This window comes from Ictidomys tridecemlineatus, chromosome 3, assembly GCF_052094955.1.
Source record: "Ictidomys tridecemlineatus isolate mIctTri1 chromosome 3, mIctTri1.hap1, whole genome shotgun sequence".
NCBI classification, from domain to species: Eukaryota; Metazoa; Chordata; class Mammalia; order Rodentia; family Sciuridae; genus Ictidomys; species Ictidomys tridecemlineatus.
The window spans coordinates 135,134,854-135,156,243 of NC_135479.1; the positions used below are offsets into that span (position 1 = coordinate 135,134,854).

At 35.6% G+C, this 21,390-nt stretch overlaps 1 protein-coding gene and 1 pseudogene across 1 annotated transcript; both read right to left on the bottom strand.

Moving 5' to 3' along the window:
* Positions 1–791: 791 nt before the first annotated feature.
* Tmem207 (transmembrane protein 207) lies at positions 792–21,178 on the bottom strand. Its single transcript, XM_078043870.1, has 6 exons — positions 20,908–21,178; positions 18,915–18,952; positions 12,277–12,321; positions 11,265–11,407; positions 5,512–5,589; positions 792–3,212 (listed from the first exon to the last, which is right to left on the bottom strand). The coding sequence occupies exons 1-6, from the start codon at positions 20,977–20,979 to the stop codon at positions 3,046–3,048; spliced, it is 543 nt and encodes a 180-aa protein (XP_077899996.1). The 5' UTR covers positions 20,980–21,178; the 3' UTR covers positions 792–3,045.
* LOC120884582 (U6 spliceosomal RNA) lies at positions 8,091–8,190 on the bottom strand (annotated as a pseudogene).
* Positions 21,179–21,390: the final 212 nt, after the last annotated feature.

Below are 21,390 nucleotides of genomic sequence, written 5' to 3' on the forward strand. Positions count from 1 at the left end.
ATCTGCATTAGGAGGTGGGAAATTTCTGAGTTGGGAGAGGTTGCAATTAAAATAGGGGACTCAGGATGAGAAGGTGACTCTTGGGGGAAAAAAAGGCTAAAAGAACGTGAGGGAGTGAAGTAATGTTGATATCTGGGAAAAGATTGTTCCACCCATAGAAGCAGTCTTAAAGCCAACAAGGGCAGATGGTTGTGGGTTGTGGATAATATATGGGAGGCTTGAGGACCATATTCCTGGAACAAATAAATGGGTAAAGGACAGAGTTGTAAGAATGGAAATCCAAGAAGAGTACATATCATATAGGGCCATGTGTCAAGGACTTTGGCATTTTCTCTGCTTAAGGTAGAATCTCATTAGTTTCATTAAGGGGCATGATCCTCCTAATAGTGGGAAAAATATCTTCATAGGAAAAGATATCCCACATCATATGTCATCAGAGAAATACAAATTAAAACAACAATGAGATTGCATCATACACTTATTGGAATTCCCAAACTCAGAGCACTGACAATACCAAATGCTAACAAAGATGTGGAACAACAAGAACTCTCGCTCATTGCTGGAGGAACTATAAAATTGTACATCCTCATTGGAAGATCGTTGGGAATTAAAAAGAAAAAAACTAAATATGTAATTCAGTACTCTTGCTCTTGGTATTTACTCTAAGAGTTAAAAACTTATGTCCACATAAAAATCTGTACATGAATATTGATAGCAGCTTCTTCATTCATACTTGCCAAAACTTGGAAGCAACCAAGATATTCTTCAGGATGTGAATGGATAAACAGTGGTACATTCAAACAATGTAATTTTATTCAGCATTGAAAATAAAGGAGCTATCAAGCTATGAAACTTGTATACATATATCAAAGTCAAATGAGCCAACCTGAAAAGACTTCTTTTTCCAACTACATGCTATTCTGGAAAAGAAAAACTATGAAGACAGTAAATGGATCAGCAGTTGCCAGAAGTTAGAGGGGAGAGAGGAATGGAGAGGCAGATCACAAAGAATGTGTTAGGGCAGTGGACCTACCCTGTATGACATTATAATGGTGGATACACACCTTTATAAGTTTGTCAAACCTATAGAATGTATGATACCAAGAGTGAAGCATAATATAAACTATAAACTTTGTATGATTGTGATGTACCGCTGTAGGTCACCAGTTGTAACTAATGTAGTATTATGGTGAAGGATGTTCATGATAGGATAAGGTATACATGTGTGGAGATGGGGTATAGGGGACATGTCTGTACTTTCTGCTCAATATTGCTGTGAAGCTAAAACTTCTCCAGAAATAATTGATTAGAAAAGATGACCGTAGCTACTATATTGTAGGTAGAATATTGGAGAACAAAGGTAGGAGCAAACAGAAAATTTAGATAATATTATAGTTAGCAAGTAAGAACGGATATTGAATGGCTTTCACCAGAGATATGCTAGGTAGGAAATCTTTGAGTCTAGAAATACATTGAAAGTAGAGTCAACAAGGTTTCCTGACAAAATGGATGTAGAAAGGAACATAAAAACTCAAGGATGACTTCAAATCCTTTAGCCTGAGCAACAGGAAATTTGCAGCTACCATTAACTGAGATGGGTAACGTTTTGATAAAATAGGTTTGGAAAAAGAGGACTGATAAGTTTGGTTCAGTTTGAGATTATCTATTGATAACCAGTCAGGTATGTGTTGTCATTTAGATGTGAGTTGTGCCCTCACAAGATCATGTGTGAGACAATAGAAGAAGTTTTAGAGGAGAAATGATTGGGTTATGAGTGTTTTTTAACCAAATCAGTGAATTAATCCTGATGGGATTAACTGGGTGGTGACTAAAGGTGGGTAGGGTAGGGCTAAAGGAGATAGGTATGGGGGGGGTGCCTTTGGGGTATACATTTTTATCTGGAGAGTGAAGTCTCTCTCTGCTTCCTGATAATCATGCCACCTCCTTCTGCTACACTCTTCCTCTGTCATGTTCTGCCTCATCTTGAGACCCAAGGAATGAAGCCGGTTGTCATTGGACTGAGACATCTGAAACCGTGAGCCCCCCAAATAAACTTTTTCTCCTCTAAAATTGTTCTGTTCAGGTCTTTTAGTCAGAACAGTGAAAAAGCTGGCTCAAAGAGTACATCAAGTGTTTGGTATAAAAAATTTGTCAGCTGAATACCATAGGATGTCTGCTATATTTTTTCGTTTTTGCTTTTTTTCCTACGCTGGCCCCTGCTGATGGTCACTGCCGATGTGTCACTTGAAAAGGTCTCATGACTACTTCTGCAGTCAGACTCTTCAATGAGAACACTGATATCTATGCCAAGGTTTCTTATTTATGGAGCTACAAGCAAAGCCAAGCCTTGAGGGCAGAGAAAGACTGTGGTCTCTGAAGTACATATTCACACAAGTAAAATGGCGGCCTTCTCCTTAGTCTCCTCATTGGCATTACACATGTGCCTTCTCTTAAGCAATATCCATCTGCTTCTGTCTACACTTTCTCCCTCCTCAGGCTGAGGAATAAGAGCTCTTGGACTGAGACCTGTAATATTTTCCTCTCCTTCGTCATTTAAGCTCCCCCTTCAACTCCAAGCTTATTTTTTCCTTACTATTCTTTCCTTTTTCCTCATACTAACTTGAATATTCTCTTTCTGGTTCTAGGAATGGACATGTCTGAATGTCTACTTAGGCCATTGTTAAGGGATTATACTTTTATTGACTCTATAGTAGAGGAGAGGTCTGATTAAGATGGAAATAATGAGGAAGAGACAAATATGAGTAACAGTACAGCAGAATCCTAAACTGGACGGAGGTGATTCCTAGCACTTGGTTCCTGCCCACTTGAAAACTAATGAAGAACTATTATACTGGTTGTGTAGCATAAAAAGTATAACAGAGTAATATATGAAAAGTTCACTAATTCATTACTAAAACTTCTCCATGACTAAATTTTTCCCTACATTCATTTTCTCTACTACTTGCACATTTTCAGATTAGATTATTATGTGTCTAGGAATTCTTAGTAAATGAAAGAATTATTCTTAAATTTAATGTTTTGGAATTATACTTTCAGTTGATGATCCAAATCTAAAAACAACCTTGTGTTTTTTGGAATTTCTTCATATGGGGGTGGAGGACCTAGTGTGTCAAAACATGGAACAGGGTACTGCTCAAGGTTTTGAGTTTGAAGGTGAATTCCAACAGTTGAACTCACAGTTGCTTCAGTCCCTAGAAAGAAAAAGAGATATGTCATCATACTAGACAGCATAAAGCAGAAGTATACAAAATGCCTGATGAAATCTGCCATTTATTTTAATCACTAGGGCAACTGAAAATTATTTGTACACTTGAGAAAAAATTTACAACTATCTTGCTCTCCAAAGTGATAGTTTAGTCATGATAGCAAGAAAATTTCCTTGAATGAAGTGATCATATCATTATTGACCAACCCATTGAGAAGCATTTACAATTTTATAACTGAAACTAGGAGGAATGTTTTTTTTTGTTTTTTTTTTTATAGAACAGAATAGAGGATTCCTTACACAGCATTTTAGCTAATACTCCCAGCATAGGACATGCAGGTTTCACTTTCTAGTGTCTAGTGTTTCTACATTAAAATATCACTTTTAAACTTTATTTGTATTTATTTTTACTAACTGCAAATAATGCAAAAATCACTTTAAACATTTTCTTGTAATAGTAAAAATGTTAAGATAAATGCCGAAAAATTTGCATTTAAAGTATATCACACACATGGATTCTAAAATTTAAAAACATACTTTGAAATAAAGATTCTGGTTTGTAGATTGTACAATAAAGTCATTAAATATCAAAAACAGGCCTTTTCATCCACAAACTGGTAACCTTGAGAGACTTTGAATTTATTCTAGTAACTTTTAGAACTCTATTAGTATTTTTTGAAAGATTATTTTTGAGCCACACAGGAAATCAACAGTAATATTTTATAACACTCTTTCTTTGTATACATTGTTTTTTCACCTTAGTTTTTACATGACTTTGAATGATTTTGATTGCTTCTTCCCAAAACAATAGTAATGACCATAAATTTAATTTTTTAGGAGTCCTTGAACTAAATCCAGCTCTTGGGTGTTTTTGTATATTAAATTTAACTGGAACGCATCTATACCTATTCATTCACATATTGACTATGGCTGCTTTTGAACTATAGTGACAGAGGTGAGTAGTTCCTTCAGAGACTATATGGACTGCGAAGCCAAAAATATTTTATCTGTCCTTTAATAGAAATTTGCTGACCTTCCTTGAAGAATTCCACTGGGAAGTTTCCAAAGAACATGGTCCAATTATAAAACAAATTTAAAAATGTGTTATTTATTATGCATTAGCTGCATCACTCAAGCCCATATGTAGATTACTCAAAATGTTTACTTGGGTGTGGAACAACAATTTAGAATCATAAATTTTTATACATTTGTATTTGCCTGATTTCTTATCTTGCTGGTCCTTACAGCAAAGTGTAATAATGCAGACATTAATATGGCATATGAAAAGTAGAATACAGTTAGAATATTAGTCTCACCTGTTGATTCAGTAATTTTCTCAGAAAGTTATTTATTTACTTGAATAATCCATTCCTAGGCTATTACATAATATTTATTTACCCAAACTTTTTTTGTACAATAGAATGATAATGATAGTGTCTACCTATAAAAAAGTAGTACAATGTTTAAGGTGAGTTCTGGCACACAGTAATGTTTATTATTATTATCTATTAGTTATCAATAATTTTACTATGCTATGAATACACATGTACTTTTTGTTTATAATAGTATTTCCTGATCTTCTATTTTAATGGCTACATAATGTTTTACTAAGTATCAATATTAGTTTGAACAAAAATCATAAAATAAAAAATATCCTGGAGTAAAGCTATAGATTTAGGCTGACACCAGCTGTCTGTAGGACTTGATCATTAGTAAAACGTATTTGCCAAAGTAATTCCAGCCATTGTGAAAGCTTGTACTCAACATTGACTATTTTCCTGGGAGACTGCTCCAGGTATAGTCAATATAAAGTCAATGATAATGTCTACCTGGAAATTGTTGACCAGGTGACTCTAACACATTTATTACCTTTGCTAATTTACTTCTACTTCTCCAATATACTCTACTACTGCTATTATGAATGTTGTGTTCTAGGGAACAGGATCTTGACAATTATGCTCTGTGATTAGAAAGTTTTATTATTTCCTACAGATTTGTCTGTTGCTCTGAAACTTGTTATAAAAAACTACAAGGCATTTGATTAATAAAGGTAACTAAGCTAATATGCTCAGAAAGCTTTTGAAATAGAAAGTATATCAGTTTTTAATTGTTTTCAAGGCATGGTTACATATAATTCATGTGATTTGGGGCGGGGAAAGCAGGTGTTACTTCACATAGAACATAAAATACACAGAAGAGATCTCTAAGGATCCTAAAATGAACAAATCCTGAGAGACCAGAGGAGAGAAAGGGACATCGTGTGAAAGGCCCTGCTTCTTACTCACCTCTCTCCAGCCTCCTTCCTCTCTCCGGGTCAGAGCACTCACATTTAATCACTGCTGGAACACCAGGATCTCTATTTTCTTTGAAATAAGAAAAAGAGAAAATTATCTGTAAGGAAGAAATGGGGTCAGGAAGATTAGATAGTTGGAGAGCAGCATCCTGAGGGACATCAGACCTGAGAAGCTAAGCCAGAATGAGTGTCCCCAGGAGGAGTGTCTCTGTGGGCTTGCAACTTGCTGCCTCCTCAGGAAAGGTCAGGGGACCGCTTGAGAACCCAGCTCCAATCCAGGAGAATATGGAAGGAGAGTAAAAGTACACGGAAGTAGATTTGATAGTGATTCACTACTTTTCATTAAAACATGGACTAATAGTGGCCTGGTCACTCTCCCATGCTCTTTTCTAATGAACACTACATTGTTTATTTACCGCAAGCTCAATTTGTCTTTTACTTATTTCCTTAACTCCAAGTTTATTTTCCTTCATTGTCTTTAAATGGCTATTTTCTCATTAATAGGGGCTTTTATTCAGCTTTATGGCCTTATTTTCAGTGAAATCTTTCCTTTATCCTTGTTTTCAGTGAATTAAAATAGAACAATCTTGTGTTTTTGAACAAATTTTAAAACTCTGTTGACATTACATTACTTACTTTTCACATACCAATTTAAAACAAAATAACTAACATAACAAACTAAATTTTTTTTTCCGTCTTTCTTCCTTTCTTCCCCACCACCCCCCACCTTTGTGACTGGGGTTTTGCTATGTTGCCCAGGTGGGTCTAGAATTCTTGGGCTCAAGCTGTTCTCCCACCTCCACCTGTCAATAGCTGGGATTTCTGCTGCATATCACTATACCAAGCATGTTTACTTTTAAGATCACTTGTAATTCTATCTGGTTCACTTTGTCTTATAGTCCTTGGTATGTAATGATCACAAATGATGGAGATTTTGGATATTCATGGTTATATGAGAATGTTAACAATTTTCTATTTTGCCCCATTTTTACTAAAAACTTGCACAGATTCCTTTAAGAAATCTTTCTGCAGCCCAGTGTGCATTTTCAGTCTTCATTTCCACATTAATGGTGGTGGTGGGGGGAGGGAACTGGTTGCAAATATGTTTTTTATTGAGTTATCATTTAGGAGGAATTCCAAGAGCATTGTTAAAACAGGTAAGGTACTGAAACAATTAACCATTGATAGAAGAATTAAGTTGTACACCTAACATAAGTGCTGGAAGGAAACAAAATACCCAATACTAGAACTGTTCATGTCTGATGGTGGAGGAAAAAGCATAAGAAGACATCAGAAACTGCTACACAGATGATCCATTCGAGAATCTGTAAAGACATTGAATACATATTGTGGGGGTTTGGAGCAGAGATGAAAAGAAGAACTGCATCCAGAAGATCAGTGGGTTGGGGGTGGGGAGAACGAAAAGCAGGGAAGAGGACCTAGTTAGCAGATTCTGGAGCTAAATCCAGGAAAAGAAAGTGGGCCTGGAGCAGAAAAAGATAAAACAATTGTAGGGTTTTTGTTTTGTTTTGTTTTTTGTTTTTGTTTTTATAAAATAAATAGATTTTAATCTTAGTCCTTAAAATACAACTTCAAACTAAGATTCTTCTCCTCTTAGTCCTCATCTTCCTCCTTGCCTACCTTCTTGACTTTATTTTAGTCTTCCTCCTTCTTTCGTTGACAATTCCTTTTCTTCCTCTTTAACCTCCAAGGTCTGTGTAATAGGGCTGCCATAACAGAGTGCCACAGACTGAGTGGCTTTAAGCACAGAAATTTATTTTTTCACAATTCTGGAGATTACATGTCCAAGATCAAGAGTCAGCCAGGTTAGGTTTCTTCTGAGAACTCTCTTTGGCTTACAGATGACCAACTTCTCTCTGTTTCTTCACATGGTCTCCTCTTTGTGCCTGTGTGCTCATCTCTCCTTAGAAGGATGTTAGTCTTGTTGCATGAACACCTACCCCCAATTTCCTCATTTTACATTAGCTTTTTAAAGGCCCTATCTTCAAATATGGCCAGATTTTGAGGTACCGAGCCTTTAAACTTGAACACATTATTTCAATGGGGTATACAACCCAACCCATAACAGGGAATATTAGAGGGATTATTTCTTCCTTTCTGGGAAATAAAGATCTCCATCATGATGTATGAGCATTGAAGATGATAACTGAGTGAATAAGTGTTGGAGACTCTTCTACTGAACCCAATGACTATTTAGGGGAGCCATTAAGTATAGGATCTACCATTCAAGAGTATAGATATTATGATATTAAGATATTATATTAAGAGCATAGATATTATGATATTAAGATATTTAGAGTATAGATATTATGAAGGGTAGGAAGATACGGTTATCTGAGTGCTGAACCAGCACAATACTGTGAAATGAGATAATCACTACTGGACAAGGGGATATTCTTGGGCTCTAAAGTGTTTGACTGAGTTCCCAAGGACATTTTTTAGACCTGAAATCTCATCAGACATTGACATGGGATGGCATGGCAACCCCTTCCTTAAATACCTTTTATAAGGATGACAAGTCAAGTAGTTACTTTCTTCTCTTTAGCATTTTTTAATATGGAATGTTTCCAGAGTTTGCATGTCATCCTTGCCCATGTTAATCTTCTCTGTATCGCTCCAATTTTAGTATATGTGCTGCTGAAGCCAGCACTCTTTTTAGTATTTCTCATCAAGATAATTGGTAACCTGAGTTATGTAATGTTAGCCTGAATTGCTATTGAGATACAATGTCTATTTTATATATTGTAACATTAGTAAAGTTCAGTCAACTCCAACCTTTGATATTCAGCCAAAATTCTCCTCTTGACTCTTCTCATTTGAGGGCAGCTTCCATGAGATCCTGAGAGTCAAACCTTTGACACTTACATCAGATGTGCGGACCCATTTCAATAAATATGATCAAAAAGTTGTGATATAAAAGTGAAATAACTTTTGAAGAAATAGAATGAAGGACTGGGAGGAACCCAAGGTTCATATATCAAATCTAGTATCTCCATTAAAATGTTTTAAATGACCCATTTCTCATATTCTATATTCAGAAGGGAGCACCCTGGGCCTTCCTCTGCGTGTAACAGATAAAAGGAAGGCCATAACCTCTATTTCATATTCTAGTATGTCGCCAGTGTCATTCAAATTATTTCTAATTTTTCTCTACCTCTTTCAAATAGGGACTGTGAGGAAACCTCACAGGTACAGCCCCGTACTTCAGTGTGTGATTATGTGAACCCCTCAGGTTCTGGACTCAGCCTCAAGCTATGAGCACCTCCTTGGTGAAAATTATGGAGACAGGTTTGGGCCCTCAATGTCTATCCACAGGAAGATCCTGAAGAGGTTCTCTAGCTTCCCTTTGGAGAGCAGCTTCTTCTTACAGAAATATTAGGTAGGAAGAATCATTTATCTGGAAAAGTGAAGGTATGATGAGAATCCAATCAGTCAAGTAAATCTTGTGTGGATTAAGGTTTTTGACTCCCTCAAAATATCAACCCTCTGGAATTCATTCCCAGCAAAATTTGTTAAGAAACTTCTACGGATCATAGAGAACACCACTTCCTTAATTACCCTTTTGTATTTTGTTTGGGAAAGGAGAAACAGGAATGCAAAAGCATTAACTCTGGGGCAACATGCATAGCAAAACTGTGAATGGTTGTTAGACCCCTTCATAGCCATCTTGAATATCACTCAGAGAGGATGGAAGATGGGCAGTGGGTTGGATAAAGTGAAATCCAATTCATTGTAGGAAGGGAAAAGATAAATGGTAAGAGATAAATGAGCCTGTGGTCTCCAAGATTGACAATAGAAAAAAAGCTTTGTAAGATAATTCATGAGCAAAATGTGACCCAGAAGCTGTACCAGTGGCACTGGGAGGAAATGATAGAATGAGGACAGAAATAAATATACTAGAATCCAATCCCTACAGTTACGGAGTCACTACATGAAAATATATGATATTCAGCATCTGTGGCTATACTTTGTGTACAGGGATGAAATGGCTAAGCCCTTAGTGTCCAGCCTAAATTTTCATAGACTCTCTACCCACAATTCTGGGTAGTTTGAAGTCTACTAGTTGACTTACAGCAAAGAATTCTATGTATATTAACTCAGAAGTGTGAGAGTAGATAAAATCCTCTAAGAGAAATAACAGCCACTTCCAAAGACAGAGAATATAAAAAAAAATATTCAACCTATCACTTGTTAGATGTAAAATAAACAGTGACCATATTGTTATTTTAAAAATTCAATTTCTTTACAAGTTTATTTTTTTTTTCTTGTTCATAATGATTTCAGAATAATATGGAGCATGTGATTGAATGCCCAGGACTCCATACTATCAAGTGCTTGTGGCTGAGACAGTGTATCAGCCTGGACCCCTTCTCCCACACTCAGACCTATTCTGGCTGGTTCACCCAAGTTCAAGAGCAGGCAAAACAATCACGTTGCAAAAATTAGAAAAGCATTAGAGAAATAGGAACATAAACTGCCTTAGACATTATAGTAGCATAATTGAGTAGCTTAAAATTAGAAACAAACTTTTTTAAAAAAATATTCAAGATAGTCTAGTGGAAGGTTCTTCTTCAAAGTGAGAGAAGGGCTAAGATGGAGAATTGTGTGCCTCTCTTTAGAAATGCAAGTTCAGCTGGAAGGATTATAATGCCATTTATTAACTATCTGTAGTATAATGAAGAAAAATAGGTCAACATTAACATGTAGATCCCTTTGACATATTTAACAAACATATTTTGTTAAAAGGTCAGTAACCCTATTACCCTCTCTGCTTCATAAAAAGTGTTTTTAGTTTCAGGAGAAAGATGTATTATCACTGGATAATTTAACAGTTCTTCCCAAAATAACCATTTCCCGAACTGATAATATCTTATCCTTGTTAAAGGACTTTTGGGTGGGAAAAAGTTAATAGTAAAAACAATCACTAAATTTTAAAGTAACTTTTGAAGTTAAAACAGTTTATTTTTACCAAGCACTCTTGGGACAATTGTGACATGTGATGTAGCACCTAAGAGGGAAATTCTCATAACACTGTTTGAATGAAGATGAAGCTTAATATGAAGAAATAAGCTAATGATTAAAGAAAGGAATTATCAATTGTAGCCTTCCAGAAATCCATGGTAGTTTTTTTCTTTTGTTCGTTTATTTGTTTTCCTATTTATTGCTAGGGTTGGAAGCTATGCACAATTCTAAGATCTGTAATTTCTTCATTTCTTACCTTCTCATGCAAATTGGGAAATGAGGGAGGAACATGTTTTAGGGGGTGGAGATTGAGTACAAGTAGCATCAGGATGCTGTCAGTGTGTCTGGAGAGAAAGGGTATATGGATTGGCACTCCCCTGTCCAGTCACAATGATTTCACACTGTGTGTTGGCAGTAGACCATCTGGAAAATGTGGTATAGTGCTACTTCAGATGGGTTAAGTGAGTCATAGCTAAGTAACCAAGACTATGAATACAAGTTGGATAGACTGATGTCAAAAACTCAAGAATATTCTTCTGCACTTTAGATTCTATCACATACTCAACTGTGAGTCAGTTCCCTAAGATATATTCTTTCTTATGGGATTTCTTTCTTACTGATTTTTTCTCACTTAAACTCTTCTCAAAGCATGCCTTTGGCTATACCATAAGCCATTTACCATTCTAAGTTCACTGATTGACTTGGCAGATGATAGCTTTTCAAGGCTTCACAGAGAAGTTCCAGAACTCTGTGTCAACTCACCACAAATGGAATCCAAATCTCCAACAGCAAAAACAGCCATGGTGCGTCTTGGGGAATCCATTCGGGATCTCTTCAGCCAGCACTGGAGACAGAAAAGCACCACTCCACAGAGAAGAGACACCAAGAAAATCAGCAGTAGGAACCTGAGGTCAAAAGCAGCCAGAGAGGAGTGAGGTAGAGCAAGCAAAGACTTCCTATTACTACCTGAAAAGTGGTCAGGGACTCAGCTAGACTGGGTGTTGGAATCCTTTAAGCAATCTACCCCCACCATAATTGCCACAGGCCTGGAATATTGTCTGCCCTCAGAGAGGCTTGATCTTACCACATGGTGATTAATACTTTGTCCTTGGAAAATGAAGGAGTATTCTAAAAAGCAGTGTCTTGGTTCCTTATTTATTGAACTAGTTAATTCTCCCATACATTCATTAATGACAATAATTAATGACACATCATTTAAGGGAACATTATCTAGTCATTCCAGACTTCCATATATTCATTCAACTAATATTTTTAGTAAGTGATGTTAGGGTTAGGGAATTCATAGGTAAAAAAGATAAGGTCTTCATGTTTCAGAGCTAATCATCTATTAATAGAACTGATAATATGAAATTTGGAAGTTACAGATATCAAGATTTAGGAAGTATATCAACTATCTTAAAATTTCTGATGAACTATCTCATAAAAGAGGCAGCTGCTTATTTTTATTGCTTTTATTACCAAAAGTAAAATCTGTAGAGTCATTTAGAAAAATTTCAAGAGGAAAAAAAACAATTTACCACTAAAAATCTCCATCTCAGAAATACATTATTAAAAATAGTAAGTTTACTGTCACAGAAAATGAATAAGTAAACACTGGCCAACCATCTGGAAATGATGTTTCTATAGATATTGATGTACATGACCCCTTAATTTCCTTAAGCTGTGTGATTTCTTGTGCTGTCTAAAATTATTTAGGAAAATGATATGCATATTTCACCAAATGTTTTATAAAACAAATTGAGAATATCCTTACCAGATGTACCAGTCATTAGGGTGTTGATCAGTATAATTTAGACACCTGGTGACAAAAGAAAAGCAGTAAGTGCTAGAATTCTAGCTGGCTAAAGCCTTTGTCTCTGGGGCCATAAAATTTTTACTCACCACATCCCCACATCTGTTTCCCCAGAACAATTGTTTACCGCCACCACAACGCCTGCCCGGCAACCTCCTCCCAGCAAAATTAAATGTGTAAGTTACACTGTGTCCGCGCCAAGGCACTGAAAAGATGGAACGGTTTGAATCTGCTAGACATACAAACAGATGACTGCCCTGAAATATGTTTGATTCTAGAGTTAAAAAATACTGTTGTGCAACAAGAAGGTCATGACTAACTTTTTAGGGCCAATGTGTCATCGATATTAGGCAAGTAATCATATCACCCTTCTGTTGATCCAGGTATCTAGAGTCCTTTACTTTCCAAATTCTCCAGGGAAGGTTTATAATTTCTGTTAAATTTTAATATCTTGGTAGAGTAGCAAGCATTGGAAAATTGGTTGCTTTCTAGTTCAACAATTGGTAAAGAAAGAAGTTAGGCTAGAAAGAAAATGAATGAGTGTGGCCACATGTTTATCATTCACCAAGAAGAGGAGTTGACCTCTTCAGTTGGAGGGGTGAGATTGTTTGTGTGTTGAGGCATAACTCAATCATTCTTGAGGTAAGTTTGAAAAGATCACACAAAAACAAATTTCACATGGGTTTGACTCTCAGGAGTAGAGATATATGTGTTGTTCATCTCAGTCCCTCATATACCTGACCTGGTGCAGAGTGTATGTTTGCATAAGGACTTCTTTCCAGACTTCATGTATGGTCACTTCTAACGTGTCTTGAGAGTGAACAGGGGAAACCTGTTCATCACAACCTGATAAGCTTCTGAGATGGAGCCATCCTTAATCATGCTTTTTCAGCCACTGTTAAAATAATACTTAGTGCTTCTCAGCTTGAAAGTGCTCATAAGCATCCATTAATTTATTGCTTTCACATTCATCATTATACTAGTTAGAAGTGACTTTCTAATACTTATTGACTTAGAAATTTTGCCTTAACATTGAAGATAAGTCAATCACTCAGACACTAAAGTTTTTATTTTCTTATTTTTGTTTCTTTGGTTAGTTAGTTTGTTTGTTTTAAGCACCCAGAGAGTTTAGGAAAGTTCATATGTACAAATGCTGATTTAAGAATTGCAACTGAAGCTGGGCACAGTGGTGCATGCCTGTAATCCCAGCGGTTTGAGAGACTGAGGCAGGAGGACATCAAATTAAAAGCCAGCCTCAGCAAAAGCAAAGCACTAAGCAAATCAGTGAGACCCTGTCTCTAAATAAAATACATAATAGGGCTGGAGATGTGGCTTAGTGGTCAAGTGCCTCTGAATTTAATTTCTTCTACTCCCCCAATCCTCCCCAAAAAGGCAACTGAAGTATAACTTTCAAAGGTATCTCAGGATAAGTGATCATTAGTAAAGGATGGTAACAATAATTAATGACACATCTTTTAAGGGAATATTATCTTATCATAGAAAAAAATGTAGATTTTTATTTATAATTAAAAGTTTTGGTAAGAAAAACAATTGAAAAGATCACACAAAATATTCTTTTACACAAATACAATGATTCCAGCAAAAATAGCTATTAGTTAAATATAAAATATTCCATCATTGTATCATCAAGGCTTCTCTTGAAGATTGTTTAATAAAGAACATTTTCCTTTTAATATTTTCATATTGTTTGAATATTTATATAGGTATTACTTTTGTCATCAGAAAGTATTAAAATATTACATTAAAATATAAAAACCTTCAAAATATAGTATCCAACTCAAGAGATGAATATAGGTAAATTTTCATGGTGTCCTGATCAAATAAAAAATCTGAAGTTTCTTGTTTGTAGATCTTGACTTCTAAGATCAAGGCTTAGAATGGATTATCTCATCTTCATGCATATATAAATCTCTTCTACTTTTACATTTAGAATTAGCCCATATTTAACTTTAAGTCAAGTCTAAATATTGAGTGCCTCATTTTATTTTATAATTCTTATTTATTAGCCACTCATGATTGTTTTCAGTGCTAGCAATAACCCAAAACTTGACTTATTTCACTTTCTCTTTACTAGCCCTGTGCACCCTCTGGTGGTTGTTCTTACAAGTAATAAAATGGCCAAAAAGAACTTAGCTGGAGAATGGAGTTGTCAAGTAATTCCAAAAATTCTGACATCTATCATGTAATTCCAAAAATTCTGACATCTATCATGTAATTCCAAAAATTCTGACAAGTATCTCGCTCTAAGGACTTTATTCACTGTACACCTGGGATCCAGAATTAGGAATGAAAGTGGGAAGTCACTAGCTGGAACTTAACATAGAATATGTGTCTTCTGGCTCCTTCTTTCTCACCATTATTCCCATTCCTTTCTCAAATTCAATTCTTCAACAAAAACATTTTGAATTCTTAAAAAAAATAATTTCTGAACTGTAACAACATTTCAATTGCTCAGATTTTAAATGCAAGATCTTTAGAGTACAAAGTTTATATTTTTTAAAAATGAAGTTATTATTCAGGTGTTGCTCAAATTAGGATGCTGATGTTAAAAACAAAACAAGATAGCTATCAGGGAGAAATGAGAGCAGAAAGGAATGTTTAAGGAAGACATTTGAAATAATCAGAATCTTCTAGAAGTAGATGATAGAGATAATTTCAGTTTCTACCAGAACAAGGGCCCTTCTTTACTTGGATCCTCTGGAAATGATTCCTGCTTTATATGGATGGTTAGACTAGTTGGTCTTCTCAGTGCTTAGAATCCATGCAACTAAAATTTTAAATTCATTAATTACTTTAATTCAGGAAGAAAACTGCAGATCTGCTCCATTTGCTCCTCTCTACCATGACCCAGCATTTTCTATGGCAGGCATTCTTCCAAACCAGGTATATTAGGTCATGTCAAGTAATTCATTTTAGAACTTACAGCACTATAAGTGAGGCCCACACTATTATAATCTTCCTTTTATAATTCAGAAAACTCAATCGCAGGGATGTTAAGTAACTTGTCCAAATTAGCTCTACTGGAAGTGGCAGAGGTTTTAAACACAAATGGTCTGGCTGTGGAGCCATGTCCATTACCACCATGCAATACTGCAACTGGGAGCACTAAAACTCAGCTCTCCACTGTATGGAGTGCTAGCTGAATGCATCTAATATCCTGTGTTCCAAAATGCTTTCAGGAAATACTGAAAATACAAAAATAAAAAAAAATTACAAGTGAGAGCATGGAGAGTATGAGGCACAGAGAATAAGACAAGAATGAGATCAATTTGTAAACCAAATGTAATAAGTCTCATTTATAAAAGAACTTAACTCCAGATCTGGCTTAAGCTTTCTAGCAGTTAATAAGATGAGAGAGAATTGGTTATATACTGTCTTTTAAAATGAACAAAACAAACAACATTATTCATCAGATATAAAACTATTCTTCCTATAGAAACAAGAGAAAAATTCAAACCATGGGACTTCATAAAGAGATCATTGTTAATAATAGGAACAGTGTTTCCATAGTCTTAGGATAAATAAAATAACAAATTTCATGATTTTTTTTCTTTTTAAATAAAACTACTCCTCCAATTAGGCCAATGTACAATTAATGCACACAAACAGGTGGGAAAGATGGGTAGTAAGTCATGTCATCCAGAAATTGGTGGTAAATTGCATAGTATCTAGGAAACTGAATAGGCTATATGTTCCTCAGGCATTTCACCAAGTTTATAGTGATTAAATGTCAGATGTACAATATGACTTTATGGTTAAACATCTGGGTTCAGAATTTAGAGTCCGTTCTGGGTCTCCATCTAAACTCTACCTCTTCTTTGATTCCTTGCTCTTGAACTAAATATTTACCCTCACTGGCCAAGTGAGATGGTAGCATGTCATTAGGAAATTTATTAACAAAATTAATTTATATAATACTTTATATATATGTATATGTTTTATAAATCACTATCTACATACATGCAAATCAGTGTAATTGTTTATTTATGGGGAGAGGAATGGATTAAAGAGATAGAGGGGGCTCTATCACATTTGATTTCATACAATAAATTAACACTTAAATTTTATGTAAAGTGATGTAATGCATTATTGCTACTAAAAATTCAGTTATAAAAATAAAATGATTAGGTCATATCACAAAATCAAAAGCCTAGTGTTTGAAAACAAATTTAAATAGAACTAATAATAGATCAAAAATTTTAAACATTGAGTATATATATATATGAATCATTTTGCAAATTATTGGATCACAGAAGTTAATTAATGAAAAACAAAGTTATTTCTGGCTATTCAGAGATCCTTTCTCACTCAAACACGGCCTCTATCAGAATAGCCCTCATTCCATTTTCTTTCTGCTCTTCTACTCCCTTGTATCCTGATCCATCTCTGATTTTTGTGTCCATTTTGTGTGTGAACTCTGGGCAAGTTACTCTTCTTTTATGTTTCTCATTTCAAAAGGACATGTGGAGAGGGCCATCTCTATGCTTCCTTTTACCTGTAATCTAGTGGGTTTGTGTTACTCTCTTATAGTTTGATAAAGGATGAATGTATACTCTCTTGGACAGGTAATGGATTTTAACAAAGATAATGTCTCGGATCAAAGATGAAATCCTAAATTGAAGACCTCTGGGACAAATATAGGTAAAGAAAGTGAATCCTGTTTGGATATGGAACTTCTACTCTTTAAGAAACCAGCACACCTTTCATTATAGACTGACCTCACTAACACTGTCTTGCATAAAAAAAAAGAGAGAGATTGTATCTACCTTCAATACCTTTACTTACTACTTCCCTATTCTTCTAGCTACTCTCTTGTCTTTATTTCCTACTAATTTGAAATGTATTTGAGGCACATTTTAGTCAGCTTTTTTCATTGCTGTGACTAAAAGAATCTGACCATCACAATTATAGAGGAGGAAAAGTTTATTTTGAGGGCTCATGGTTTCAGATTTTTTACACCATAGAAGGCCAGCTCCATTCCTCAGGGCTGGAGGTGAGGCTGAACATCAAGGCGGAAGAGTGTGGCAGAGGGAAGCAGCTCACATGATGATCAGAAAGCAGAGAGAGAGTTCCACTCACCAGATACAGAATATATACCGGAAAGCCACAATGAATCACTTCCTCCAGCTACACCCTACCACTTCAGTTACCATTCAGTTAATCCCCATCAGGGGATTAATTTACTGATTTATTGGCTATAACCCAATCAGTTTTCCTCCAAAACTTCTTGCATTGTCTTACACGTGAGCTTTCGGAGGACACCTCAATCCAAATCATAACAAGGCAGTTTCTAGTTTTCACTCAAAATGGAAATAATGGTAATATAATGGAAAATTAGATGTAAAAGTTTAGATGTAAAACTTAAATGTAGCCAATAAAAGGTCATACCTAAGTATCAATTGAAGTCCTCTTGTTAGTTTACTATCTGTCTGGATCTCAATTTCTTCACCTAAAAAGGAGACCTGTAGCCTCAGAGGCTCAAAAGTAAATATAAATCATCGTTCCTCAATGCCATGTTTCCCTGTCACGTTGATTAGAGAATTAGAATTGACACTTAAGGTATTTTCCAATTATGAAATCCTGTATTCTATTTTTCTGAGTCAAAGGCAGAAAACAATGAGGCGGGATGAGTGTAGCCATGAAATCCAGAGTCAGGAAAACCTGTAGTCAAAAATTATCATGTCACAAACAGCAAGAGATAGAACAAAATGGCAGGTCTGAAAATAAATGAAAAGAAACAGCAATGAAGGTTGATGCAAACACTAAAAGGGGCATACACTTAATAAGCAGATTGTTAACAAGAAGATGATCCTCCAGAGACAGGCGAATGACTCCAGAGCCCAGGAAAGCCCCATTTGGCCCCGACTCTTACTTTAGAGCCAGTGTCCATAGACCTTGGCTTTGAGGGAAATAGACAATGATAATTGAAAGCAGCTGGCTGGCAGAGAGTGTAGCAACCAGAAGACAGCACTTGGCAGGAGTGCTTTTCTGACACTTGCACTAAGTCACAGTGCATTACAGCTATCATGAATCATCATCAGCATTATTAATGGCACCTTCTCCCCATCTCCCGAATAGAATTCTGGGAACCATTAAATCCACAGCACAAAAAGTGAGAAAATCGAGTCAATTATTCACATAATTCATATCAGAATCACTTTGAAATGTACACATAATACAAGTTAGAATTTGGGTTTGTTTGTTGTCCTGTAAGTTGCCACCCATCATTGCTGTGACCTATGCATGTGAATGCAGCTGCGGAGGAGGTGACAACGCGATGATTCTCTCATGCACTTACAGCACCCTGGATGCTTAAAGGAAGGGGAAGTCAGTGACCAAAAATATCTAGAAATAAACCAGGCCCCTTCTTTATTTAATAACGATCTTAAGAAAATTATTATCTCCTGGTTTTAGAAAAATTAAGCCATCTGCATTTAAAAACTATTAGTCTTTTTCTTATGTGATTATCACCATCACTTGAAACTCTTTGGGGGCTTTTTAATTGACTTTATTCTTTTTGATTGTTTGAATTTTTAAAATGCTAAATAAAAACAAGGAATCTATTGCTATTTACTTACATTTCATTTTCTTCGCATGGCAGATTCGAAAGCACCAACTGAAACACATGTTTAGAACAATAAAATCCAACATCTCATCAGTCTAATCCTTTAATACGAGCAGTGCCTAGAGACAATGCAGGTTTATATCTTTCTTTTGTTCTTCTTCTTCTTTTTTTTTTAATTAAAAGCTCTGCTGCATAGTTTATTGTTGGTATACAGAGTTTTAATTGAAAAAATTTCTCTGGGGGCTGGAGGTGTAGCTCAATGGTACAGAGACTGCCTAGAATACAAGGCATTGGGTTTGATCCCCAGCACCATCATAAAACAACAACAAAAATTCTCTAGGTAGATTTTTAAATTCAGCAGTGACGGGAGATGTGTATTGCAAACTAGATTCTTATCCTACATACACTATAGATGTATTTGAAAAGAGTTTTTTGTTTTCTCTATAGGCAGATTTTGCTTGCTCTAAAGAGCTTTTGTATGCCTTGCATTTTTCTGTGTATTTTTGCATTCGAGGCAGAGGAAAGAGTTCATTAGTTGTGAGTAGTATTTTCATGCAAAGGAAGCAAGTTCCCAGTATGAGGAAACATAAGTCAAACCTATTTGCATTAATGGGTGTTAAATGTATGCATGAAGGGGTGACTTTAACAGCTCTAAAGCTGAGGTCCACTTAAGATCATATGGAATTTCTGCTGAGATTTACAATCTTTATCAAAAAGAGGGTAGGTAATAATAACCTTTAGAAGACCCAAACCCCTAAGCATTCCATCACAATTATCTTAGTTCTCTGTGTTGAACCTTACAGTTTATAATAACACCCATAATTACAAGGAAAGAAACTATTTCTTTCTAAAGACTTTGTGTGTTTTTTTTTTCCTAAGAATTGGAACTCTTTCTGTGTACAATAAAAAAGCCTTGAGATGTCACTTAAACGTAGCTATAAAACTCAGCCCAAATAGGTCAGTGGAAGCATTTATTTCACTGGACTGTTGCATATATGTATAGGTAAAAACTTACAAACTTTAAATGATTGACCTAGGAATTTTGTATGAGATATGAATTTTCTCCCTTAATTCCAAATTCTTCTTCTTCAGCACCTTGTATGCACACCACCATGTTTATCTGGGCAAAGAGATTTGTGGAGTTGCAGATGGAGTCATGAATTGGTCATCAGAGAGCATGATAATGAACAAATTATAAGCACAGAAAATGAGTTGCATTTTCTTTTGCTAGATTGCTACAAATAGATTTGCATACTAACTGAGAGGAAAATGAACACTCAAATTTTGTCCATAAAGAAAGTTTATTTATGAGTAAATGAAATCATCTGGGATCTAGCTTAACAGATAAACAAATAAAGCCAGCATTTCAAGTCACTTCCCAATCTTCTCTGCATGCTGTACCTGAGTATATATGGTATTTTATTATTACCACCTCACTGCCAAAGCATTAGCTGTCAGACTCCCACGTTATTTTGAAATGGTGAGGGACGTTTTAATATGCTTTAGATCTAAGTCTTTCAGATATGTTGGTTTCAGATAAAAAGATACAGTTATTGGTCAGAAAAGGATGCTGGAGTGGGGGAACCAAAATAAATCCTAAAATGCTTCTTGCTACATCAGTCAGCGTTTAAAACCTGTTGAGAATCAAGTATGGTTGCAGGCAAAAAGCAACATTCTTAAATTAATCTAGCCATGATACCTTTCTCTGTGTCAACAATATTTTTGATGTTTTGAAAATTTCACAGCATAGCAAAGTAAAGTAAAGGTTAAATGTGCAAAGTATTATTTCAATCATAAGAATAGAACTAAATAAAGAAGATGTCAACCGAATGCCCTGGATGTTTTATTTGCCTTATCTTCAGCCAACAAATAAGTTGTAAGATGCTGGTAACACCTTCTTAAAGAAATTATTTAAAAAATGTAGTTACAATGCCCAAAGAACATATCTATAGCAGGTCAAATCTTCAGAGTATTTTAGAAAGTCTTCTGGAAAGAAAGAGGGTTACCTGGAATAGTGACAAACACCAAGTTCCTGTTGAGATCACCGAAGTGACACTGAAAGATCTGGATCTTGACATCCTTCAAGGCTAATCTGCCCAGAGTTGGTGCTTTGCTGTCTACGCTGGTCTCTCTATCTCAGAACTTGCTAACTTCTCCATGCTGTGCTTCCTTCCAGAGCAGGCATTAATGATGGCTCCTTGTGACTAATCAAGTGCATGCTGGGGAGGAATGTTGGGTGCATGATTTCGGGTACTAAGAGTTTTAGGAATTTTAGTTTAAGGTCAGAACCTTGGTACTGTTTGTCAAGGCCCTAAAAGGAAGGGTTATAAATCCTGACCTGCAAAGCTAGCTGGCTGCTTAAGTAACTTTCAAAATTCAAGTGCATGCCTTATTCCAGGGAACTTGTGAGATCTTTTTTTAAAAAAATAGAATCTCATACTGGGAATATTTATTCATTTTTCTACCCTTTATGTGTCCTCTTTGCTCCT